This window comes from Thrips palmi, unplaced genomic scaffold, assembly GCF_012932325.1.
Source record: "Thrips palmi isolate BJ-2018 unplaced genomic scaffold, TpBJ-2018v1 HiC_scaffold_3, whole genome shotgun sequence".
Classification (NCBI taxonomy): domain Eukaryota; kingdom Metazoa; phylum Arthropoda; class Insecta; order Thysanoptera; family Thripidae; genus Thrips; species Thrips palmi.
Window position 1 is genome coordinate 1,664,753 of NW_023144630.1, and position 24,583 is coordinate 1,689,335.

The 24,583-nt window shown below is 58.3% G+C and overlaps 2 protein-coding genes and 1 long non-coding RNA gene across 5 annotated transcripts in view; 2 read left to right on the forward strand and 1 right to left on the reverse strand.

Annotated features, from left to right (window-relative positions):
- LOC117648395 (transient receptor potential-gamma protein) overlaps positions 1-22,232 on the forward strand; it is a 32,896-nt gene extending 10,664 nt beyond the window's left edge. The window contains exons 4-22 of the mRNA XM_034390903.1: positions 5,049-5,191; positions 8,603-8,804; positions 9,119-9,289; positions 14,454-14,688; positions 15,224-15,379; positions 15,636-15,775; positions 15,866-15,984; positions 16,165-16,298; positions 16,787-16,922; positions 17,236-17,431; positions 17,502-17,696; positions 18,401-18,442; positions 18,519-18,702; positions 18,970-19,163; positions 19,272-19,333; positions 19,891-20,296; positions 20,369-20,427; positions 21,313-21,440; positions 22,135-22,232. Of these exons, the coding sequence (XP_034246794.1) occupies positions 5,049-5,191; positions 8,603-8,804; positions 9,119-9,289; positions 14,454-14,688; positions 15,224-15,379; positions 15,636-15,775; positions 15,866-15,984; positions 16,165-16,298; positions 16,787-16,922; positions 17,236-17,431; positions 17,502-17,696; positions 18,401-18,442; positions 18,519-18,702; positions 18,970-19,163; positions 19,272-19,333; positions 19,891-20,296; positions 20,369-20,427; positions 21,313-21,440; positions 22,135-22,232 (3,000 nt within the window). The remainder of the gene's footprint in view (positions 1-5,048; positions 5,192-8,602; positions 8,805-9,118; positions 9,290-14,453; positions 14,689-15,223; positions 15,380-15,635; positions 15,776-15,865; positions 15,985-16,164; positions 16,299-16,786; positions 16,923-17,235; positions 17,432-17,501; positions 17,697-18,400; positions 18,443-18,518; positions 18,703-18,969; positions 19,164-19,271; positions 19,334-19,890; positions 20,297-20,368; positions 20,428-21,312; positions 21,441-22,134) is intronic.
- Positions 7,811-8,344, forward strand: LOC117648527. Its single transcript, XR_004587906.1, has 2 exons — positions 7,811-7,848; positions 8,007-8,344. It is a non-coding gene; the product is annotated as an uncharacterized LOC117648527 (long non-coding RNA).
- Positions 21,592-24,316, reverse strand: LOC117648526 (dynein heavy chain, cytoplasmic-like). Of its 3 annotated transcripts, XM_034391039.1 has the most exons (5): positions 24,024-24,316; positions 23,746-23,939; positions 23,515-23,674; positions 23,372-23,438; positions 21,592-23,140 (listed from the first exon to the last, which is right to left on the reverse strand). In XM_034391039.1, exons 2-4 carry the CDS (start codon positions 23,760-23,762, stop codon positions 23,421-23,423), a joined length of 195 nt encoding a protein of 64 aa, XP_034246930.1. In that variant the 5' UTR covers positions 23,763-23,939; positions 24,024-24,316; the 3' UTR covers positions 21,592-23,140; positions 23,372-23,420. The 3 variants fall into 3 exon arrangements, with proteins under 3 accessions (XP_034246930.1, XP_034246929.1, XP_034246928.1); XM_034391038.1 differs by lacking the exon at positions 21,592-23,140 and having other exon boundaries at positions 23,253-23,438; XM_034391037.1 differs by lacking the exon at positions 21,592-23,140 and having other exon boundaries at positions 23,253-23,674.
- Positions 24,317-24,583: the final 267 nt, after the last annotated feature.

Below are 24,583 nucleotides of genomic sequence, written 5' to 3' on the forward strand. Positions count from 1 at the left end.
GTCGCTAAACGGGACTCGAACCGAACGTGTGACCCCACCAATGGATTCCTCGTTCGGAGAGCAATCCATTGGTGGGGTCGCACTTTCGGTTCGAGTCTTGTTTAACGACTCTGGAGCTCAAAACGCGTGTAGAGTTTTGGCCGCCTCCACCGGTCTTCTGGCCCACTGTGCGAGGGCTGCCAGCATGCTGCCAGGTCCCCGCGGGCTCCACGAGAGGGCCGGGGCGGGGCGGGGCGGGGCGGGGCGTGCTCCCCGCGTAATCAGCTAACCGGCAAAGGCTCGGTCAGAGATGGGTGACGCTGCACCTAGAATTTAAAATTAAGAAAAACACTGAAAAAACATTATCGCAACAAAAATAATGTTAAGAAAGTAGTGGGAATTGTTTTTACAAAAATACGCGTCTGGAACTTTGGCCGCGTCCACCGGTGGCAAATCCGCTGTGCGTTGCTGTGTGTTTTTTCCCATTTGGCGGAGGCCGGGGGGCTTAGCTCGGCTCGCCACGGCCCGGCGCGGCGGCTCGTTCGGGTGCCGATTGGGCTTCCGGGTCAGCGGTCGCGCCGCTGCACTGCTAGCTGCTCTCGGCAGAGCGACGCAGAGCGATGAATGCAGAGTGGATGGTGCGGCCCGGCCGCCTTCGTCGCTCTGTCCCTCTCGCACTCACGGGGCGTCCCGTGTGGGTGCGAGAGAGACAGAGCGACGGGAACGACACTGTCAGTCTGCTGCATGACAGGGGCAGGCCACCACTTCGAAGCCGGACTCATTGCGAAAGGATGGAGGACGACGCGACCGATATTGCCTTTTCTCTCTCTCTCTCTCTCTCTCTCTCTCTCTCTCTCTCTCTCTCTCTCTCTCTCTCTCTCTCTCTCGCTCTCGTGGGGCCTTCCCCGGGCGTGCGAGAGAGACGGGGTGTGGCTCCCTCTCGCTCACTCCGCGACACCGCCGTCCTCTTAACGCTTCCCTCTATGCTGATTGCAGCCTCCTTTCGGGGCTGATGAAAATGCCAGGCACGTCCCATCACGTTCGGGGCGTTCCACCGCCCCGCCTCGCCCCGCCCCGCCTCGCCCCGCCCCGCCTCGCCCCGCCCCGCCACGAGTGCGCCCTTGCCTGCCGTGGCAATTACCTTCTTGATTATATTCGGCGTTACAGTGTGCCGCGCCGATGGCCAGCCTATGGCAGCCCGTGACCTAGAGGTGCCCGCTGTCTGTCTGTCTGTCTGTAGTACCACCTGAATATTTTTAAAAAATCTCATTCAACGAACGTTAATGAAAGCAGATGATCCGTCGCGTTTCACAACTGCTGTGTTAGCCGAGAGGTTAGAGACGTGGGATCGAGTTACCGCAGGCCGGCGTTCGAATACCAGCGTCACATACGTTTTTTCGACTCACTATCCTAAGGGTGGTGGTTCGAGGCAATCCGAGCGGAGCCGTGTGTAACAGACCCACATGCCGGAGGTTCGACTCCTAACAAATATTTCCATTTAATTTTACTGCCTCACCCAGTGCGGTTGAAACCCGTGAACGTGAGCCCACTCCATGTATGGGACGTGGTGGTCCAGGGAGTAGAGGCGTCGGTTCCCAACTCTAGGGTCGGCGGTTCGACTCCCGCAACTTCTTGCGAAATTTTGACCGGGTCGGTCGAGTCCTGTCGCGTCAAGAGCCCACCTCACGCCGAGCCTCTCATCATGGGCCGTGGTGGCCGAGAGCGTAAAGTCGTGTGATCCCGGTGGCGGGGTCCGGGGATCAAATCTCATCGTGTCGTTACATTTTTCGACTGCCTTCCTCCCACTGCAACTCAAACCCGTCGTCCAACACGCTGCCAGACGTACAAGCGTGATAGCGTAGTGGTCAGAGTCACATTCACCTGGCCACTCCGCTGTGGGTGTCTAAAAAGCAATCCGCTTCGGCGGGTTGGCCTCGGCACTGGAGCGATGGAGTATTTGATCCATCAATCCAGACCATCCGGTGTGTGGTTGCGGGTGGTGCCTCCTTGACTCGTCGGGGAGGCGATGATAAGTCCTTTGAAGCTGGCCTAAAACGCTGTATGTTCGGTACGGGAGCGCCGGACAGTGGGGGTACCATGGGGTACACAACCAACCCTACGAAAACAAGAAGCTCCCACCAAACCTCTTCTCTGTCTGAGTCTCTCTCTGTCTCTCTGTCGTCTCACTCTACGTCCCGCTACGTCTAAGAGCTTCACACTGGGTGCTCCGACCCAGCTGTCTGAGCTTTGGGGTCCTACTGGGTCCCCCGGCGAACGCTTGGGTCGCTGACGGGATTAACCCCAGGTACCTGATAGCACCGGTTCCCATCCCGAACACCGAAGTAAAGCAGGAGGCCTCCCCATTAAGACTGGGGAGGGGGTGTAGAGTTCAAATTTTTTTCTTTTCCCTTTCAAATTTCTCAGTCAATACTCGGGAACCAACGCCTCTACTCCCTCGACCACTATGGCCAGTTAATGTCACGGGTTTGAACGACACTGGCTAAGGCAGTTAAATTAAGTGCAAACATTTGTTGAGAGTTGTTTGGAGTTAAACCTCCGACATGTGGGCCTGATGCACACGGCATCATCTGGAATATTTCTACTACACCTCATTTGTTTTTCGATTGGCTATCCGACAGGGGGTTGTTTAGATTCAGGTTGTACTACACTGGTCAAATTTTGCCCAAGTCTGGAGGTCCGCGATGGACCCGCCGCCCCCGGCCGGCCCGCGTGCCGCCGCCTTGCAGGTCAGGGCCGGGCCGCCGCCCCCGCCGCCCCCGCCGCCCCCGCCTCCCTCTGATGGTTGTGTGCTTGTCCGACACACTTGGCGACATGCGAGCTTCCTTCCCCCGCGGGGCCCCGCCGACACTCAGATCCCCCCCCCCCCCCCCCGGGCCTCTCGGTCGCAGCGACAGCCAGCGACAGCTGTGGCGCTCACTGCCCCGCCGCAATCTATCTGTAGGCCTACTTTGTTGCAAATCGCCGACAATTGTGGAGGGGTGACAAAATTCGCCCTGCAGTGTCCTCGAGAGTCAACTACTTCGAAAAAAAAAACCGGCCGGCGAAGGGAATCGAACCCAGGCCCGGCCCGGTCCGCGGTTTAGTGGCGGTCCCCTGCCCCGCCTGATGCCGCCGTTGTCCCCAAAGTTGTTCCGGCAGAGTTAATGGAAATTGCGGGGCAAAGAGTTGCCTCGAGTTGACGCGTCAGCGCCCAAAATAGTTGCCAACAAATTGGACACGCGCTCCGCTCCGCGCTCCGCGGTCGTGCAGTGGAGGCCGGGCCGGGATTCCAGCGCCAAACGACGCTTTGGTGCGCCGTGGGCCTAAGGCACAGTGGGCCAGAAGACCGGTGGAGGCGGCCAAAACTCTAGACGCGTTTTGAGCTGCTGAGTCGCTGAATGGGTCTCGAACCGAACGTGTGACCCCACCAATGGATTCCTCGTTCGGAGAGCAATCCATTGGTGGGGTCACACGTTCGGTTCGAGTCCCGTTTAGCGACTCTGGAGCTCAAAACGCGTCTAGAGTTTTGACCGACTCCACCGGTCTTCTGGCGCACTGTGCTGTGGCTGGCGCAGGCTGGCGCTTCCAGTCAGGACTGCCCGTTGCTTTTCACGGTGTGGAAACAGTGAGTGGGCAGGTGCGGGAGGCAAGCCCGCCGGATTAAGGCGTGTTCCGTCTCGTTCCTCTCGAGGAGCGGTGCGCAGTTGTAGTGCTCCAAGACGCAGCGCTGTCTCTCTCTCTCTCTCTCTCTCTCTCTCTCTCTCTCTCTCTCTCTCTCTCTCTCTCTCTCTCTCTCTCTCTCTCTCTTCCACAGCAGCGGCACGGCCCGCGAGTGCGACGGAGACAGAGACAGCGCGTGGTGAAGGCGTCTTCGTCTGCCTGTGGCGCCTGTGGCGGGGACTGGCGACTCGGTCGGCTTTGGAGGTCCGCCCCCTCGGTCCTCGGTCCCCGTCCCCGCATTACGCTTCATATTGCTTTCAGTGCAGGTGCGGCGGGGCGGGGCGCTCAGTGGGCCAGAAGACCGGTGGAGGCGGCGGACAAAACTCTAGACGCGTTTTGAGCTCCAGAGTCGCGAAACATGACTCGAACCGATCGTGTGACCCCACCAATGGATTGCTCTCCGAACGAGGAATCCATTGGTGGGGTCACACGCTCGGTTCGAGTTCTGCTTAGCGACTCTGGAGCTCGAAACGCGTCGGGGGATTTAGAACGCCTCCACCGGTCTTCTGGCCCACTGTGCGGGGCGCGCCTCGGCGTGCGCCCATCGGAAAGACGGCGGCCATCTCGTTCTCGCAAGGCGACAAGGCGCGGGTCGAGGTTGCCGAGGGCTGAGGGCGGCCAGGGGCCAGGCAGGCCATTGCCGCCAACGTAAAACTGAACAAGTCGTCGAGCGACACACGCGCAGCGCGCAGCTTTGCACAACGCCGACAAACTTTACGGCGTCGTTTTGGCGGCCCCGGTCTTTATGTGCCGCGCGGGGCAGCCCTGCTGCTGCTTCTTTTGTTGTTGTTGTTTTTTGCAACGCGTCCGAAATCCACGCGGATCTGAGAGAAACGGCGGGCTAAACGGGACGAAGGTCTAGCCTCGCGGCTCCGCGTTTCGCGCCTGTTCCTCGGTGGGCGTGCGAGCGTGGCATCGGACCGACAGGCTGCGAGAGAGAGAGAGAGAGAGAGAGAGAGAGAGAGAGAGAGAGAGAGAGAGAGAGAGAGAGAGAGAGAGAGGCGGGGATGATGGCGGCGGCCGGCTAGCCTCCGGGCTCGCCCCCTGCCCCGCCCCCGACCTTTGACCCCTGCCCGACAGTGTGGGGCCGTGCCCACGCCTCGATGCCCGTATCGGCAGGCCGCTTCCGAGAGAGAGAGAGAGAGAGAGAGAGAGAGAGAGAGAGAGAGAGAGAGAGAGAGAGAGAGCTCGGAGGCAGTCAGCAGCACAAGGACAGCCGGAAGGGGAACAACCTCGGGGGACCTTCCAGCCAGCGCGAGACTTAGCTTGTTGTTTGCTTGTTACTTTTATTTTTTTTTCCCCTGGAGGAATGTTGAACCCTGTGCCGGGCGTGGCGGGGCGTGTTGCAGAGCTGGGAGGCGCTGCCGTCCGACACGGCCACCTTCACGCCGGACATCACCCCCCTCATCCTGGCGGCGCACCGGGACAACTACGAGATCATCAAGATCCTGCTGGACAGGGGCTCGACACTGCCAATGCCGCACGACGTCAGGTAAGCGGGGCGTTCGCACAGTGGGCCAGAAGACCGGTGGGGGCGGCCGAAATCGCCTTTTGAGCTCCAGAGTCGCTAAGTGGGGCTCGAGCCGAACGTGTGACCCCACCAATGGATTGCTCGCTCGGAGAGCAATCCATTGGTGGGGTCACTCGTTCGATTCGAGTCCTATTTAGCGACTCTGGAGCTCAAACGGCGTTCGGTTGTTTGACCACCTTAAGCGGTCTTCTGGCCCACTGTGGGTTGCAGTATCACCCGGACACACACCCACAAACACACAGACACCCACACACACAGACACATGGCCCCCCACCCTCACACACACACACATACACACACACAGTGTGTGCACGTCAGAGAGATGACGGACGGCCTCGGTGCGGCCGAGGGTTGCGCATGAACCAGGAACAAAAGGAGTAAAAGAACGCGCCTCAAGTTTCCGCGCGTCGTCTTCGCGGTCTCTCCCACGGGATGAAGTGCGACTCACGGACGCAAACCAGGAAGTGCGGTCGCTCCGTCTCCCTCGCACCTGCACGGGACGGCCGGCGAGTGCGACGGAGAGAGAGAGAGCGACTCGCGGAACCGGTCGTCGGGCAGGCCGTGCATGCCAGGCCCGTGATACCCACGACGGGGACGGGCGTGGCGCGGCACTGTAGGCGCTGCAGGGCACGGCGCGGCACGCCAAAGAGACCGGCCCGCCAGCCAATCAAAGTTCCTGCCCTACTTTTATACGGCCAGATAGGGACCGGGCCGACCGGGCCGCCCCGGCCGAAGGCATGCTGACGGCGAGGGAGGTGGAGGGGTAATGAAAAGGGGGGGGAGGCAGAATTCGAGTCGTTTTCATCGCGTTCTCGTCAGCCCTGTCCGCGTCCCGGGCCGTCCCGGTAACCGGCGGAGTGACGGCCTCCACGGCGTTCTCCGCGAGGACGCGCTAAGCTGCGCGTCTGCTGTCGGGCCTGAGCTGCCTAAGCCCCGCATCGAGCCTTGAACCTCGCGGCGGCGGTTCGGTTCCCGGTAGGGCTAAAAACGTCGTAAGGCGCCAGTGCTGGCCGTAAAGTTAGCCCTGAGCGATAGGCCACGCGCGGCGCGGCGCGGGGGAGGTGGAGGGGGAGGGGGAGGGGAGGTTGGGGGAGGGCAGGGGCACTTCGTGTCCTGTGGTCGCAGCGAGCATGCCGCGACCCTGTTCATTACCAACACTTCATTCCCCCCTCCCCCGCGGCGACCTTCCCCGCGTGCACTTGACCTCGGAGCGAATCTGCAACCCCTTTCGGCCTCTCGGCCTTTCGGGCTCAAGGGCGATTCCGAGCGATTCCGGGCCGTGGCACAGTGGGCCAGAAGACCGGTGGAGGCGGCCAGAATCTCAGACGCGTTTTGAGCTCCAGAGTCGCTAAATGGGACTCGAACCGAACGTGTGACCCCATCAATGGATTCCTCTTTCGGAGAGGAATCCATTGGTGGGGTCACACGTTCGGTTCGAGTCATAGTTAGCGACTCTGGAGCTCAAAACGCGTCTAGGGTTTTGGCCACCTCCACCGGTCTTCTGGCCCACTGTGCGTGGAGGGCCCGCCTCTGAGGCAGCGCCACTTGGGGGCCGGGCTGCAAATGACGTGAACGCTCTTTCAATTGGCCGTCCCTGAGGTCCTTGAGGGCCTTGGCTGCTTTGCCGACGGGGACGTGCGGATGCAGGCCGCTTAGGCGCGGTCCCTCCCCCCGGCCTGCCCCGGCCCGGCTGGCGAGCCGCATTGTTGACGGCGTGCCGGCCGGCGCGGGGGCACACAGTGTCGCGGCGACGTCATCGGCGTGCTCTGGGCGTCCTGGGAGGCTGTCGGCGACGCGGCGTGGCCCCGGACCGCGGTCATCGGCTGCCCCCGTGCGCGCCCCACGGCGGGGACGCGGTCTCCGGCTTCTGCGGGCACGGCGCGACCGCCACAGCGAGTGGGCCGGCCCGGCACCGCACGGCCCCGCGGCCCCCGGCGCCCCAGCCGCGGCCCCAACGCGCGCCGCGGTCGGCGTCTGCGTTGGCGTTCTGCCGCCAGCACGACCCCCGGCGGGCGCCGCGCCGCGCACCCCAATGGCTCATACCTCGTAGGACAACACACTCACCCCCAGCAAGCATGGAGGGCGTCGGCGGCGCGGGCGGCCGCGACATGATCCTGGACGCGCTGCGGACCCTGGGCGCGCAGGGCAAGGGCGCCACCACCTCCGAGATCACCAAGTTCCTGGTGGCGGGGCACCAGGTGCCGTCGGAGCGCGCCCGCCGCCAGGTGGCCGTCGCCCTGAAGCGCGCCCTGGACAGCGGCGAGCTGCTCAAGCAGGGCTACCACTACATGCTGCCCGACGCGGACCTGGCCGAGGACGGCCAGTTCAAGGAGGCCGCCCGCCGGGGACGCCGTCGTCGCCGCCGCATGCGCCGCCGGTCGCGCTCCCGCAGCCGCCGTCGCCGCAGTCGCTCGCCGCGGCGCCGCAGCCACAGCCGCGGCCAGAGCCAGGCCGGCGGCAGCCCCAGCCCCGCCATGGCCTCGGACGCCACGGACGAGAGCGAGAACGTGCGCGAGGCCGCCATGCGCCGCCGCAGGCGCCGCCGGAGGAGGACGCGCCGCCGCGGAGGCAGCCGCCGCCGCCGCTCCAGGTCCCGGTCCCGCTCCGCCAGCAAATAGGTACGACCCGGGTTCGATTCCCCTCCGCGGCACCATTGTTCTCGTTTTTAATTCGACTTCTGCGCGGCGTGCTTGTGTCGGGCTCTCGAGCCCCGCGCGCCGCCGGAACAAAAGTCTGCCCGGCGCGCCTGTATAGGATTTGTGCGTTGTTTTTGCAGGCTGCCCGCCCCGCCCGGTCGGCTGTCTGGCCTCCAAGGGGTGCCTGCCGAAGCCACGCCCCGCCCCCTGACCCCCACCCCACCAAGACCGACCCCTCCATGCTTGCCGAGAAATACGCAACTCTTTAATTAACTTTCGCCAAGTTTGTATTATTGTTTACTTCCAAGTCAAGACCTCTTTGTAATTTTTTTAATCATCAAGGTCAAATCGATATCGTACGTCCTTGCGATGTTTGAAGCCAATTTTTCTAATGAAGATGCAAACGAATTTGTACGGATTTTTTTTTCTTGTTAGCGAGGAGGGCGAAACAATAAAAAAGGAGAGAGATGCAAGGAAAGCTTGCTGTTTTTGTTTTCCTCTGGTTGATGGCGGAACCTTGTTACGTGAAAAAGCACAACACAACACGAACGAGACACTTCATTAAATCTTGCAAAGCCCAAACAAGACAAGAAACGAAAACGGGGCCAAAGTCAAAACCATCTCTTCACCTAAAAACGAAGCAAAACAAAAAACCCACAAACTTCTCGTTTAAAAAAATCTTTGATAAAAAAAAAGGATGTCTGACTGGTAGTTGAACCCACGGCCTTGCCCACAGGTGCGGCTGCGACGAGTGCGTGACCTCGCGGCAGGAGGACTCGCTGAGGCACTCGCGGTCCAGGATCAACGCGTACCGCGCGCTGGCCTCGCCGTCCCTCATCGCCCTCTCCTCCAAGGACCCCATCCTCACGGCCTTCGAGCTGTCCTGGGAGCTGCGCCGCCTGTCCTTCCTGGAGCACGAGTTCAAGACCGAGTACCAGGTGGGTGGCTGTCACTGGCTGGGACACAGCGCACAGTGGGCCAGAAGACCGGTGGAGGTGGCCAAAACTCTAGACGCGTTTTGACCTCCAGAGTCGCTAAAAGGGACTCGAACCGAACGTGTGACCCCACCAATTGATTGCTCTACGAACGAGGAATCCATTGATGGGGTCACACGTTCGGTTTGAGTCCTGCTTAGCACTGCTGGAGCTCAAAACGCGTCTAGAGTTTTGGCCGCCTCCGCCGGCTTCTAGCCCACTGTCCTGCGTCCGGTCGCTTGCCAACACCATTGTCTTTACACTGTCTTTGCGACCAGGAGCTGCGCAAGCAGTGCCAGGACTTCGCGACGGCGCTGCTGGACCACACGCGCTCCTCCTACGAGCTGGAGGTGCTGCTGAACCACGACCCCACGGGGCCGGCCTTCGAGCACGGCGAGCGCATGCACCTGAACCGCCTCAAGCTGGCCATCAAGCTGAGGCAGAAGAAGGTGAGCAGAGGGGTCACACGTTCGGTCCGAGCCCCATTCAGCGACTCTGGAGCTCAAAACGCGTCTTGAGTTTTGGCCGCCTCCACCGGTCTTCTGGGGTCTCCAACCCCAGCCTGCCTGCAAGGCGACGTCCGGGCTTTGTTCTCGCGGGCCTACCTTGCCACACCGCTGCTCGTGGGAATGCCTGGCCTCCGCGTGTCGCTACACTGCGCAGCGCCCAGGCGAGGCTGGATCGCCTGGAGCGCCTGTGGAGTCCAGGGTAGGCCAGGCCGCCGAACAGGGCGTCGAGGCGGCCGGCCCACCCCGCGCTCCGCAGGCGCTCTGCGCCGCTCTGCGCTCCAGCACACAGTGGGCCAGAAGGCCGGTGGAGGCGGCCAAAACCCTAGACGCGTTTTGAGCTCGAACAGGACTCGAACCGGACGTGTGACCCCACCAATGGATTCCTCGTTCGGAGAGCAATCCATTGATGGGGTCACACGTCCGGTTCGAGTCCCATTTAGCGACTCTGGAGCTCAAAACGCGTCCAGAGTTTTGGTCGCCTCCACCGGCCTTCTGGCCCACTGTGCAGCAACGCGCCGCCCGTGACTTTCCTTTCACAATCAAATCCGAATCCCGGTATTTTTTCGACATAAATGTTTTATGACTCATTTTTTGTCCGACATTGTCCCCTCCACGCGTGGCGAGCGGAAATAAAAATGCGGCCTCGTTGTGGGTGATTTCCGATATGGACAAGGCGTGACGGGCCGGAGTACCCCCCCCCCCCTTTTTTCACCCATGTCGCGATTCGCGCGTTCGGGAACCCAATGCCTGGAGGATTTGCGGGAACCGCCGAACGCAGCCCGGCCGCGTCCGCGCTTTAATGAAAAGTCATTGCAGTCTGCCAGCCTCGACTGCCCGTCCGGCGAACCGGCACCCGTGGCTGCCAGCCCCGTCTGCCCGGCCTCGGCCTGACCGGCTTCGGGATATAATGATTGTCCCAGCGGGACAGCGAGACAGCCGCGGATAAAATGAACCACTCGCCCGGAAGCGGCCCGTGATCTGCGCAGTGTGTGTGCGAGAGAGAGAGAGAGGGGGGGGGGGCGTGTGTGTCCGCTTCTTCACCCGGCACCCCCACCCATGGGCCTTTAGCAGCGGGTTAATGATACAGAAACATCACGTTCAGTTGACGCCCGACAATTTCTCTGCCCTGCAAACGGCATTTTCGTCGCGCCAGCCGAGTTCATCAAGTCTCCCTTCCCTCTTTTTTATCCTCTTCAATTTTCTGGCCCCCTTTTTCGCGGCCCTATATTCAGAGCGGGCAAAAAGCTGGGGCCCTCGCCGGGCCGCGCGTTGGCAGTGACGTCGAGGGCGGTGTGGGCAAGGCGCACAGTGGGCCAGAAGACCGGTGGAGGCGGACAAAACCCTAGACGCGTTCCGAGCTTCAGAGTCGCTAAATGGGACTCGAATCGAACGTGTGACCCCACCAATGGATTCCTCGTTCGGAGAGCAATCCATTGGTGGGGTCACACGTTCGGTTCGAGTCTCATTCAGCGACTCTGGAGCTCGAAACGCGTCTAGAGTTTTGTCCGCCTCCACCGGTCTTCTGGCCCACTGTGCGGCGGTGACTTTCCACGCCTTACCGCCGCCACTTGAAATTAATTACCCCGCCGAAGAAATGTTGTCTCGGCCGGGAAATTTAGCGGTGACTGGCGGCGCCGTATGAAACATGCATACGCAATTCCCACGACCGACAGTGTGGGAGTCTGTCTGTCTGTCTGTCTGTCTGTCTGCCTGGCTGCCCGCCCGTCCGTCTGTCCGGGGTGCGAACAGCCCCTGCCGAGCGCACCCCGTTAATCCGCCGTTTCCGGCGGGCGGCTGTACCGTAAGCAGTCTGCACCCCCCCCCCCTCTGCAACGAACAAAAAGCACACCGGGAAAATCATCACACTTTGAGCAAAAAGGGAATTGCGTATTTTTCATGCGTTTCTGCTGGAATCATCGCTGGCCATTGGCGTCGCAGCTTTGTATTTTTTTCCCGTCTCTCTTTTCCTCTAGTGGGAAGGCAATCACCCATCTCTCTCTCTCTCTCTCTTTCTCCCTCTCTCAATGTCCGTCCTGTGTCCTGGCGGGAACAGGTGCAGATGCAGCTGAAAAAATGATGGGTACAGCAAAGGCCTCCGTTCCGTGTGTCTCACTTTGCTGCAGACGCCGCCAGCTCCATGTTGGTGGAAATCTATAGTAGCTGCGTGGACAGAGTGATCGCCTCTGGACCCCTATGTCGTGGGTTCAAATCCCAGGCTATTTACTTTTTTTTTTCAAATTAAAGTCCGGAATTGCCGGTTTGTGGGTGATTTTCGAACCCCTTCTCGATGGGGGAAAGCCTGAGAGCACAGCGAGCAGGGTGGGTCGCTCGCACGAGTGGCCAGTCAATGTCGCGGAACTTGGTGGCGTCCGCCGCGTCCGCTGCCGTGCCCAGCAGACTGATTCCGAGAGTCGCTTTCGTCGCTCTGTCTCCCTCGCACCGACACGGGACGCCCCATGAGTGGGAGAGAGTCGGAGCGAGAGTCTGCGGGCAGTGCTGATGCCGGCACGGCCACTGGAACGTCGCCTCGGCGATGCACAGTGCCAGTGGGCCAGAAGACCGGTGGAGGCGGCCAAAACTCCAGGCGCGTTTTGAGCTGCAGAGTCGCTAAATGGGACTCGAACCGAACGTGTGATCCCACCAATGGATTGCTCTCCGAACGAGGAGTCCATTGGTGGGGTCACAGTCCGGTTCGAGTCCCATTTGGCTGCTCCGGAGGTCAAAACGCGTCTGGAGTTTCGGCCGCCTCCACCGGTCTTCTGGCCCACTGTGCGATGTCTTCCAAATCAATTACTTGGCATTAGTTATGTCAGTTTATTCCGCTCTGAATGGATTCCATCGCGCGGAAGGAATGTTGCATCCCTCGGCAACAACAAGAAAAACAAATTTTTTGCACCACGTTGTCTTTGTCTCTCCCTTCACGGCGTGTCCTCTTTTTTCCTCGCGCCGTGTTCTTGTTAGCTGGCAGCCTGGCAGCCGACACAGATGTCCGGGCTGTGGTTTTCATTATTTGTCTACACGTGGGGCCAGCGGGGCCACTGAGCCCGGCACTCGGCGCGTCGCCCCGCCCCGCCCCGCCCCACTAACGATCTGTCAGCTATCTGTCCAATCTCTGTCCGCCTTGCTGTCCACCATTAGTCTGCGCGAACAGCGTGCAGTGCAGGGTGGGCAGGGTGCGACGCGGAGCCTGGAGCGCGGGGCGGGGCGTGTTCAGACACGACACCGTAACGTTTTGAGCTCCAGAGTCGCTAAACAGGACTCGAACCGAGCATGTGACCCCACCAATGGATTGCTCTCCGAACGAGGAATCCATTGGTGGGGTCACACGTTCGGTTCGAGTCCCATTTAGCGACTCTGGAGCTCAAAACGCGTCCGGGATTTTGACCGCCTCCACTGGCCTTCCGGCCCACCGCGACGTTGCGTCACGCTGGAGTGCGGCCTGCAGCCTGGAGCCAGCCTGAAGTCAGCCTGGAGCCCGCCTGGAGCAAGCCTGGAGTCAGCCTGGAGTCAGCCTGGAGCCGCGGAGCTGGAGACATAAATCAGCGTCCAGCGTGACGCGCCGTCGCGTTGCTCGCACCGCTCGCGTTGCCATGCCGACCGGGGGGACCGGAGGGACCGGGGGGCGCGCAAGCATTCAGTTGTTGGCGGCTAAAGAGGCCGAAACGGCAATTTGCATGCAGGGGATGCTATCATGGAGATATGGCCTTGACTGCGCATGGGCCGCGTGGGCCCCGCTCGAGGGGGAGGGGTAGGGGACACTGGAGGGTTGTCCAGGCCAGCGGCTTATTGAATATGCACTGTCGGAAACGCGTCGCAGTGGCCGCATCGGTAGAGGCTTCGCTTTCAACCTGGAGTCTCGCGTTCGAATCCCCACACCTGCCTATTTTTTTATTTTTTTTTTTTTATTTATTTATTTTTTTTTTTTGCTTTTGGAGATGGCGGGTGCTTTGTTTTTCGCGGTGCCCCGTTCTGAGATAGGCGCCGCAGCGACACTGCGTCCTGTGGGAGGGAGAGAGGCAGTCGGCTTGCTGGCGGTCTGGCCCGGTCTGTCTGGCCCGGGGTCTGGCGGTTGACGCGGTGGGGGACGGCCAGGGACGGCGCGGCCGGAGGGCGTGGCCAGGCGGCGTCCGGAAACTGGCCCCGTAGTCACGTGTGGCGTATTGTCATTAAAGTCCCCACGGAGCTTCGCCGGCGGGGCGGGGCGGAGCGGGGCGGGGCGGGGCGGGGCGGCCGCCGTTTAGTGCGCATGAACGGCTGGATTAGGCGCGCCGTCCGGCAAAAACGCGGACTGCAGGGAGCACCCCTCTGTCTGGGAGTGATCCCAGCGCGGTGCACAGTGGGCCAGAAGACCGTTAGAGGCGGACAAAAGTCTAGACAAATTTTCAGCTCCATTGTCGCTAAGTGGGACTCGAACCGAACGTGTGAACCCACCAATGGATTCCTCGTTTGGAGAGCAATCCATTGGTGGGGTCACACGGTCGGTTCGAGTCCCGTTTAGCGACTCTGCAGCTCAAAACGCGTCTAGAGTTTTGTCCGCCTCCACGGGTCTTCTGGCCCACTGTGCGGTGCCCGCCTGCCTGCTGGCTGCTGCTGGCTGCGACCGCGCACGGTCCGCCGAGGCAGGCGGACTTTTCCTCGTCCTCGGCCTGGCCTTGCTTGGCCTTGCCCGGCCCAGGCTGCCGGACCGACCGGGCCGTCCTGTGCCCTTCGGCCCTCTCTCGTAACAAATGTGCCTCGTTACAGTGGAGGACGGCCGGCCAGCCGCGCCCTTCTTGCCTTCTTGACGTCACCCCCCCCCCCCCCCCCACAGCGTTATCCAAATCGCGTCCCGCGCCGCGTTCAATTCGCCCGTCGCAAAGTATTCCTCCCTCGGTAAAAAAGGGACGGAGATGTGCCTCACGCAGGGATTGCATGTCAAGCGTAAAGTGTGTAACGCGAGAAGAGGAGCCGCGAAAAGGACTCGAACCGAGCGTGTGACCCCACCAATGGATTCCTCGTGCGGAGAGCAATCCATTGGTGGGGTCACACGTTCGGTTCGAGTCCCATTTAGCGACTCTGGAGCTCGAACCACGTCTGGACCACTGTTGACCTGTTCCGGTTGCAGTTCGTGGCCCACCCCAACGTGCAGCAGCTGCTGGCCTCCATCTGGTACGAGGGCCTGCCGGGCTTCCGCCGCAAGAACATGGTGCTGCAGGCGCTGGAGATCGTGCGCATCGGCGCCATGTTCCCCTTCTTCTCGGCGGTGTACGTCATCGGGCCGCACTCCGGCGTGGGGCAGACGCTGCGAAAGCCCTTCATCAAGTTCCTCTGCCACGCTGCTTCCTACTTCACCTTCCTTTGTGAGTCCCACTTGGCCAGTCCTGGAACGCGTGCAGAGCTCCAGAGTCGCTAAATGGGACTCGAACCGAACGTGTGACCCCACCAATGGATTGCTCTCCGAACGAGGAGTCCATTGGTGGGGTTACACGTTCGGTTCGAGTCCCATTTAGCGACTCTGGAGCTCAAAACGCGTTTTAAGTTTTTTTTTACAGTGAGGGTCCAGAGCGACAAAGAGCCCAATATCCCGTTGAACGGCGCGCACGCTCGTACTCTCGCAAAAATAAGTTATCTCGCTGTGAAAGAGGCATTTCCCTCGCGAGCGCCGCAGCGCTGCACCCAGTCCCTGCCGGGCCTGCCGCCCGAAACTCTAAAATCGGGAATGCCGTTAACGACTCTGCTTTATGGTCTGCGTAAATTTTCACAGCCCTTGAAACGCCGTGTGCAATCCCACATAAAGCATCGTCCTGCTTTTTGGCAGGCCTCTGTTTCTGGCAGACAAACTACACTGGGCTGACGAGGACCGAGGATTGGCTGACCTGGCTTCTCTTGTTGCAGTTTTACTTATCCTAGCTTCCCAACGCATCGAGTCTGTGATAGCCGAATGGATTTTCGGAGCCGATCCTAGTAGTAACGACGAGAGCCACGACATCACCACCAAGCGGGGCGCGCCTCCCACCGTCGTGGAGTGCTTCATCCTCGCGTGGGTGCTCGGTGAGTACAGTGGATAAGACCGGTGGAGGCGGCCAAAACTCTAGGCGCGTGCAGAGCTCCAGAGTCGCTAAATGGGACTCAAAACGAACGTGTGACCCCACCAATGGATTCCTCGTTCGAAGAGGGGCCACGGGACTCTGGAGCTCAAAACGCGTCTAGAATTTTTGCCGCCTTCACCGGTCACTGTGTCGCGGGTTCGACTCCCGCCATGGCCTGTGTGTATTACAATATTTTTTAATGATTTTTCTTTACCTAGGTTTGATATGGAGCGAGGTGAAACAGTTGTGGGACGTCGGATTAGAAGAGTATGCCAATGATATGTGGAACGTAATAGACTTTGTCACCAACTCACTGTACGTGGCAACGGTGGCACTCCGGGTCGTGGCCTACTACCAGGTTTGTGTCGCCTCGCTACCACATGACTAGGCACCACCTCTGCTGGTTCTTTTCCATGACTCTGTTCAAACGGTCTCATTTTCCCCGCAGGTCCAGAAGGAGAAGGAGATGTCTCCCTACGGCCTGGCCGACCTGCCGCGCGAACAGTGGGACACTTGGGACCCCATGCTCATATCGGAAGGACTGTTTTCTGCTGCCAACATTTTCAGGTGGGTCCCCTCTGGTTCCCCCCCCCCCTCCTCGGCATCAAGTTGGTGGCGCTGCGAATAATGGATGCGCCTCCCCCGGGGTGCAAGTTTGTAGATTTCTGGCAGTGTCCCCCCGGGGCGCGCTGGCCGCCGGCCGGACGTTTGGGGCTGTACCACTGTAAGCTCGCCTCCTTGTCGCAGCTCCCTCAAGCTGGTCTACATCTTCTCCGTGAACCCGTACCTGGGGCCGCTGCAAGTGTCCCTCAGCCGGATGGTCTTGGACATCATGAAGTTCTTCTTCCTCTACGTCCTGGTGCTGTTCGCCTTTTCTTGCGGTGAGTTGGCAACAGCCGCCGTGCGCCGGCACTGCGCACAGTGGGCCAGAAGACCGGCGGAGGCGGCCAAAACTCTAGACGCGATTTCAGCTCAAGAGTCGCTAAATGGGACTCGAACCGAACGTGTGACCCCGCCAATGGATTCTTCGTTCGGAGAGCAATCCATTGGTGGGGTCACACGTTCGGTTCGAGTCCTGTTCAGCGACTCTGGAGCTCAAAACGCGTCTAGAGTTTTGGCCGCCTCCACCGGTCTTCTGGCAAATCCACTGTGTGCGTGGGCAGGCCAGGCCGGACTGCGTCGCTGCGTCGCTGCGTTCCGCTGAGTGCTTTCAACTTTTATGGCCGCCGTGCCGTGGCGCCGTGCCCGCCGTGCCCCGGCGTCGCTTTTCCGGGCCTCGCCCCGGCCTCGCCCAGGCCTCGACTTGAGGCCTCGGACTTCGCCCTCCGGCCTCCTCCTGGTGTTTGAGCCTCCCGCTGTCGTGCCGCAGGTCTGAACCAGTTGCTGTGGTACTACGCGGACATGGAGAAGCAGATCTGCAACAAGAACCAGCCCACCCAGCAGGCCGCCAACTCGACCCACGCGCCGGACCGCGACGCGTGCGTCGTCTGGAGGCGGTTCGCCAAGTGAGTCCGGACGCGCCGCACTTAGTTTGGCCGCCTGGCCCGCCTCACAGTGGGCCAGAAGACCGGTGGAGGCGGCCAAAGACGCGTCTTGAGCTCCAGAGTCGCCAAACAGGGCTCGACCCCACCAGGGGTGACCCCACCAATGGATTGCTCATCGATCGAGGAAACCATTGGTGGCGTCGCACGCTCGGTTCGAGTCCTGTTTAGCAACTCTGGAGCTCAAAACGCGTCTAGAGTTTTGGCCGCCTCCACCGGTCTTCTGGCAAATACACTGTGCCCCTGGCGCGCACTGACCGGCCGCGTTCTTTGCCAGCCTTTTCGAGACGACGCAGACCCTCTTCTGGGCCGTGTTCGGGCTGGTGGACCTGGACAACTTCGAGCTGGCCGGGATCAAGAGCTTCACGCGCTTCTGGGGCATGCTCATGTTCGGGACGTACTCCGTCATCAACATCGTGGTGCTGCTCAACCTGCTCATCGCCACCATGAACCACTCCTACCAGCTCATTTCCGTAAGTCTTTTTTTTTTTGCCGTGTGGTTTGCGCGCGGAAACGTTGGTAAAAAGTGGTTTGCTTGGGCAGGAACGCGCCGACACCGAGTGGAAGTTCGCCCGCAGCAAGCTGTGGATCTCGTACTTCGAGGAGGGAGGCACCGCGCCGCCGCCCTTCAACGTGATCCCCACGCCCAAGAGCATCTTCTACATCTGCAGATGGGTGCAACGCAAGCTGTGCGGACACTCGCGCGCCGCCAAGAAGGAGCACATGCGCACCATCAGGGTGAGTGCACACAGTGGGCCAGAAGACCGAGGCGGCCAAAACTCCAGACGCGTTTTGAGCTCCAGAGTCGCTAAATGGGACTCGAACCTAGCGTGTGACCCCACCAATGGATTGCTCTCCGAACGAGGAATCCATTGGTGGGGTCACAGGTTCAGTTCAAGTCCTTTTAAGCGACTCTGGAGCTCAAAACGCGTCTACAGTTTGGCCGCTCCCTCCGGTCTTCTGGCCCACTGTGCACCCCTTTGCAGTGTGCTTGCGCGCCCTCGAGGGTCGCTTTGGGAGATTGTTGTACTTTTGAAGCTGAATAACTTTCTCCTGTCACTTCCTATCCCATGTCATTTGTTGCAACTTTTTGGCTATTCCATTGAGACAGCCATGCTTGTAAAAAGACGCCCATCTGGCCAATTTTTAAAATTCACTTACACCCCTTAGAAAAGTTAAGCAAGGCACTCCCTTGGAAACCAAAGGTGACGCTCCTCCCCACGCCACTCGCAGTCACGGCCAGGTGTAATAGTTCCCCCGAGAGAGCGCTTCGCCGCTTCGCGCCACGCTGTTCCGAAGCTCACCGGCCGGCCGCTGCGTAGACACTGTAGAGCGTGTACTTGCGATGCCGGCACGCTAAGCCTATTAAACTCAGCCCCCCGAGTGCAACTTGGTAATTGACTTACACCTTGGCCTCTCTCTCTCTGTTTCGCTCCTCGCAGAGAAAGGTGAAGCAGGCCAGTGAGAGGGACTTCCGCTATCAGGTGAGTGGGCCTACGCCCGGTCCAGCTGCTCGAAGACGCGGGTTCGAATCCCAATTCAATTTCCTTTTTCTCCCAGAGCATCATGCGCAACCTGGTGCGGCGGTACGTGACGGTGGAGCAGCGCAAGGCCGAGTCGCAGGGCGTCACCGAGGACGACGTCAACGAGATCAAGCAGGACATCTCGGCCTTCCGCTGCGAGCTCATCGAGATCCTCAAGAACTCCGGCATGAACACGCACACGTCGTCCTCCACGGGCGCAGGTAACCACCTCGGTGATCGAGCCTTAAGAAGACGCGTTTTGAGCTCCAGAGTCGCTAAACAGGACTCGAACCGTGCGTGTGACCCCACCAATGGATTGCTCTCCGAACGAGGAATCCATTGGTGGGGTCACACGTTCGGTTCGAGTACCGTTTAGCGACTCTGGAGCTCAAAACGCGTCTGGGATTTTGACCGCCTCCACCGGTCTTCTGGCCCACTGAGCGCCGTCTTCCTGAATGACCACCACTCCGTTGTTTCCTTTCCGCCAGGCTCCGGCGGCAAGAAGAACCGGCAGAAGGAGCGGCGCCTGATGAAGGGCTTCAACATCGCGCCGCCGCCGTCCTCGTCGGGCGGCCCCAACCTGTCCCCCGTGGTGGAGATGACCCTCGTCTCGGACCAGTCGGACGAACCCATCTGCGCGTCGGCGGACAATGGCGGCGGCGCGGCGGCGGGGCAGGGGTCGGTGGGGGCGATCGGGGCGCTGGCCGGGCCCGACCTGTTCGGCTCCACCCTGTCCGGCGTCCTGGGCGTCGGCCGGCGCGGCTCTGGCCACGGCCCGCACGGCCAGCAGGGCCAGCACGGCCAGCAAGCCGGCCCGTCCGACGGCCACCAGCACCAAGGACTCCGATCGAGGTCGAGCAGCGTCCCTTCCCCGCCAGCATAGTGCACTAGCGCCGTGCGCGGTGGAGCCTCGAGCCTCAATGTCGCGCCTAAATGTCGCCTCTTTGTTTCTGCTCCGCGCACGGCGCCTTTGCTCTTCGGACCCTTCGCTGCCAGAGCGCCCGAGGCCGAGCGCCCGCCGACGCGAGGCTAGGCCAGCCGGCGCGTGGCCGTGTGCGGCGGGCTGGCCTCGGCGGGCGCGCGGCTCCTCTCGGTGCGCTCCACAGTGGGCTAGAAGACCGGTGAAGGCGGTCAAAATCCCGGACGCGTTTTAAGCTCCAGAGTCGCTAAATGGGACTCGAACCAAACGTCTAACCTCACCAATGGATTGCTCTTCAAACTAGGAACTCATTGGTAGGGTCACACAGGTTCGAGACCTGTTTATCGAGTCCGGAGCTCAAAACGCGTCCGGGATTTTGACCCTCTCCGCCGGTCTTCCGGCCCACTGTGCGCTCGGCGCCTTGCAAGGCATGCCTTACTAACCGCTCTCGCTGTGGGCCTGGCTTGGCTGGCGGGCCGGGCGTGCGCAGGCTGCACCTCGGCAAGTCCCGGTCGGCGCTCGGCGGCTCGCACAAGCGGCGCTGGGGCACGCTCATCGAGGCCGCCAAGTCGGGGCGCGTGGGCCGCCTCATCAGCCGGTCGCGCTCCGAGGACTCGGTGTGCAACGGGTCGCGGGCCGCGCGCCACCAGCGCCACGGCCGCTCCAACTCGGAGGAGGCCACGGACACGGACTCGACGGAGGGGCTGGGCCACCCGCTGGCCAACGCGCTGGCCGCGCTCAAGCGCAAGCGGCACAAGTTCCACACGTCGCGCGGCAGCCACGCCGTCCAGACCACCTCCAACAACGACAGCGACGACGTGGCCATGCACGGCCTCAGCGGCTCGCTCCAGGGGCCGTCCTCGTCGGGGGCCTCCACGTCGGCTGCCTCCAAAACGGTACGCCCATCCACCGTCACCCTCAAGGTTCGCCTGGCTCGCCCTGTCCTGACTGTCCTTGTCCTGCCTCAGGCGCTGCAGCGGGCCTCCAGCGTGCCGGCGCGCACCCCCGAGGAGGTGATGGAGACCCGGCCGAGGCCGCGGCCCCGCCAGCTGCAGGAGGCGGAGGCGCGCGTCATCGAGCACCTGCAGCACCAGCAGCAGCCGGCCTCGGCGCCCCCGGCGGAGGGCGCGGGCCTGGCCGACGCGCTGCTGCTGTCCGAGGCCGCCGGCGGCGCGGCGGCCGCCACGTCCAGGTCGTCCTCGCCGTCGGCCCTGGGGGTGGTGGCATCCCCGGGGGCGGCGGGGGCCTCCAGCAGTGCGGGCACTGCGGCGGCGGGGGCGGCGGCGCCGGGGCAGGTTCCCGGCGCCGCGGAGCCCCCGAGCCCCACCGGCGGCGAGCGGTGGTTCAAGAACAGGAACGGACTGGTGGCGACCCTGCCCAACCTGCCGCCCGGGATCCAGCCGGTCAGCGGGCACAACGTGTCGGCGGGGTGGCTGTAGGGCGGCCAGGGCCACGGCCACGCCGCAGGGCCACGCCGCAGGGCCACGCCGCAGGGCCACGCCACTGCACAAGGGCCGGCCTGCCGCACCCTGCCGGGACTCGCACAAGTTGACAATTGGTTGGCGCGACTCAGTGGTGGGTCTAGCCAAGTTTCTGTCGGGGAGCAAGGGATCGATGGTTTAGGTTTCCTTTGCTGTTTTGACAAAAATTTGGGTAGGGATCCCTGTTTAGTTCCCGACTCTCTCATTAGTTGTGCCAACAAGTTGTTACTTTTCTCCTTCAGTTTCTTCCTGGTGACAGGTGGCAACAGCTTTGTGTATCATGCATGGACCGGTGGACTTTGGGACTGAGTGTTGCACAAAGTGGCGAGTGATTAATATCACTGTTTGTGATTCTGTTGAGGTTGTTGGCGGGGCTGTGATTGTTTGGAGATGGTCTAAGGAACTCTTCATGTTGCCCCGCTGTCTCTTAGTCTCCCATTTCCGGGTATTCAACTGCCAACACGAAAGGGTTTGTTAAAGAGATATTGGCATTGGCCTAGTCTTGATTGGATGAATTCAAAAAATTTAGATGAAATGTTCAACTGCACAATCATTGTTGGTATGTATAATGACAAAAGTTGATTCATTTGATATTATTTTATTTTTTATGATTTATATTGGCTATTGAAAAGTGTGTGAAAAGTGAGCATTTTGTCTCAACTGCTGGCATGTCTCATTTAGAGGATGTCACTGTATAACCATACCATAAATTTACTTTTCTTTACAAAATTTATTAATATCTCCTGTATATTGCTTAATTATTGTCAAAGTCACAACGTCTTGTTGATCTGTAGTTTGATCAACTCGACTTTTTCATCAATGATGGCTATACAAACAATGCTACAAAATGATAAATAAATCTTACATTTAAATTATTAGTGATTGTTGCTTTCAGGGTAGATCTTTTGACATGTTGTGACCAAATAACGGCAGATCATATTTCTATTTTAAAAATAACAGTTGCAGTTTCATATCACAATCAACAGTATGTCAAATTGGTGTAAGAGAAAACATTTATTGTGTCCACACCAGTCATTCTTGGGATATTCCTCTTGTTCTTCATTGAGGAGAAATCCTCAGCAGCTAGGTGGTGATATGTCGTAGAAGTTATGGTTGATCAAGCCACATGCCCATGGTAGCAACACAGATGCAGTCTTCATTTATTTTCGAATGCTGTACAATACTTATACGATATGTTAATATTATTTAAGTGTTGATGGTTTAATAACGTTTACCGTCCTAAACTGTTCCAGATATTACAAAATTATGTTTTAATGTGAATAACATGGACACTACCTTTGTGACTTATTTTGAAAGCTTAGTTAAAACTGCATGGGACCATCATCCCTAAAGTAGTTTCATATGAATGTAACTGGTACCAATTTACTTATACAGAAGTGCAAGCTTAGCAGAAATATTAGAACAACTTGATCTACTTGCAAGCTTCCTCTTCATGTGTAAAACCAATACTAACAAATCTTAACATTTCAATGACTTTACTGTTGTCATATTCACAGCACAAAGAAAAAGGCCATGAACTGATGGAACTAACTGCCTTAAAATGTGGCAAAAAAAAAAACGTGTTTTGTACACAATGTTGGATGTAAGCCATTCCTGATGTGACATATGTACTCGAGCAACAAACTCATATATACTACCTTGGGGATGACCTTTATGACCAAATTCTGCTTTACTGCCATCAAGGTCTGTAAAATTTCAGTTTCAGTTTTTACATTAATTTCAATTATACATATTATCCATTTGCATCATGGGTCACAAAAATATCTACATGGAGTCCATTGACCTTCACAATACTTTTTGAGTTAAAGCTAGGTTCTTTGTGAGTTTTGGTTCCAGGGTTCCCACACTTGACTCATGCTTTATTTTGGTAGGGTACGAATATTTATATGAAAGTCTGTTGTCCATGTTGAAAAAAAAGATAAAAACATACTACATTAATGGCTATATATTGACAAAATCTTCTCACTAAAAAGAGCCTTCATAAAGCACTTGTTCAGCAACATCATTAGCACACCCCATTACTTATAGGTAAGGCAGCTCATGTGATGATGTTTTAACTTAAGGAATTTTTAATTTTTGTTGTACATAATATTTTTACTGCAATATATGTCTCGAGCGCAGACTAAGGCCTGTTTCAATTTATTTTTCCCGGAAACGGGAGCCGGACCTTTTCACCAACAAAATTAATTTCATCTAGCCTCAAATAACCAAAGGAAGTAGCACCAACAACGGCATCCACTGTGAATGAAAGAGACTTGATGAACCAAGGGAGAGAGCTGGGAATTGTGGGGTGTTTCATGAGCGCGCGGTGGAGGTTAGGTTAGTAGAAAAAAATTGTAAACCAGGTAGATAAGTTAGAAGTTTTTGATATATTAAAATACAAAGCAATGTTTGGAATTAAGAACTAGAAGCAAGGAAAGGAATAGAGGAAGCACATGCTAAAAACATTGCAAAGCCAAAATCGCTTACGTCATGTTCTCAGTGTTGAAGTTTTTAATCCTTTCAAGAAAATGTTCTTTCATAGCGATTGGGTAACCTACAAGACAAATTGATGGCATTGAAAGCTAACTTCTACAGTGAGAAAAAGCGCTCATGAGGATAGGAGCTAGTACCTGAGATTTAACTTCTAAAGACTTTTGCATTTCTTCAACTTGTAAGACAGTCTCCACAATTTTCTTCAGACCAACATTAAAATGAAGTTGCTGTTCTTCCAAATCTGAGCGCTTTTCAGTGTATAGTTTGACAAAATGATCGGGCAAGTCCAGGTAATGCCTATCAAAGGAAAGACAATTTATTACACATCCTTTTGACACACCAAACAGACAAAATTGTTGAAAACCCACCTTGGAGTGATGGCCATGGTCCTGCTGCCTCGCTTGGCAAGTCTCGCATTGGCTTCGAGGAGGGTCTGATGGACATAGACTGCCTCACGGTGAGAGGGCTGGGCCGGCAGTCCAGTGTGCACACATGGGAAGGAGTCGGGCGCCTTCCAGCTCGGGCGATCCAGATCAACGGTACTGGTCAACTCCTTGCCCACCTAACAAGAATTAAATGGACGTCAGTAAAATGGGCCATGAAAACTGGAAGAAAAAACAAGCCAAGACTTGAAATGATGACTTACCTGGAACAGCGCTTCATCAGACCAGTCTCCAAATCAATTGACCACACATCGATTGAACAAGGCAGGAGAAGTGGCAGCCCGATCTTTCAAGCCCTCAAAAGATGGGTGCATTGTGAAAACAAAATGCAAGTTGCGCATCACCCGGTCAGTGAACCACTCGTAAAGCTTCTCGTCCGAGTCAAAAATGGGATCTTTCCTCGGGACAACCTCTCTGCTGCACTCCTTCAGAAGCTCACTTCAAAAAGAAACCGTCCACAACAGTACACTAGTAACTTACCACTGGCACAAGTGAGGTGGTATGGGTCGGGCGCTCCCCCGCCCCTCCCCGCCCCCCCGTCGCGCGCTCCGTATAAGGTCTCTCTGTTACAAAGATTTTTCTTTGCTTTGTTAACTATTACTTTCGAACTTTCAAAGAAATCGCTTTGGAAGTTCACAAACCATATCTTCGCAACGTTGCGTTTTTGGAGCAACTTACGCACTATTTCTTTGCAAAGTGAAGAGAAGTTCGCGGTGTACAAAGCTGGAGACATGGAGCCACACGCCATACCGGAGAATACTTT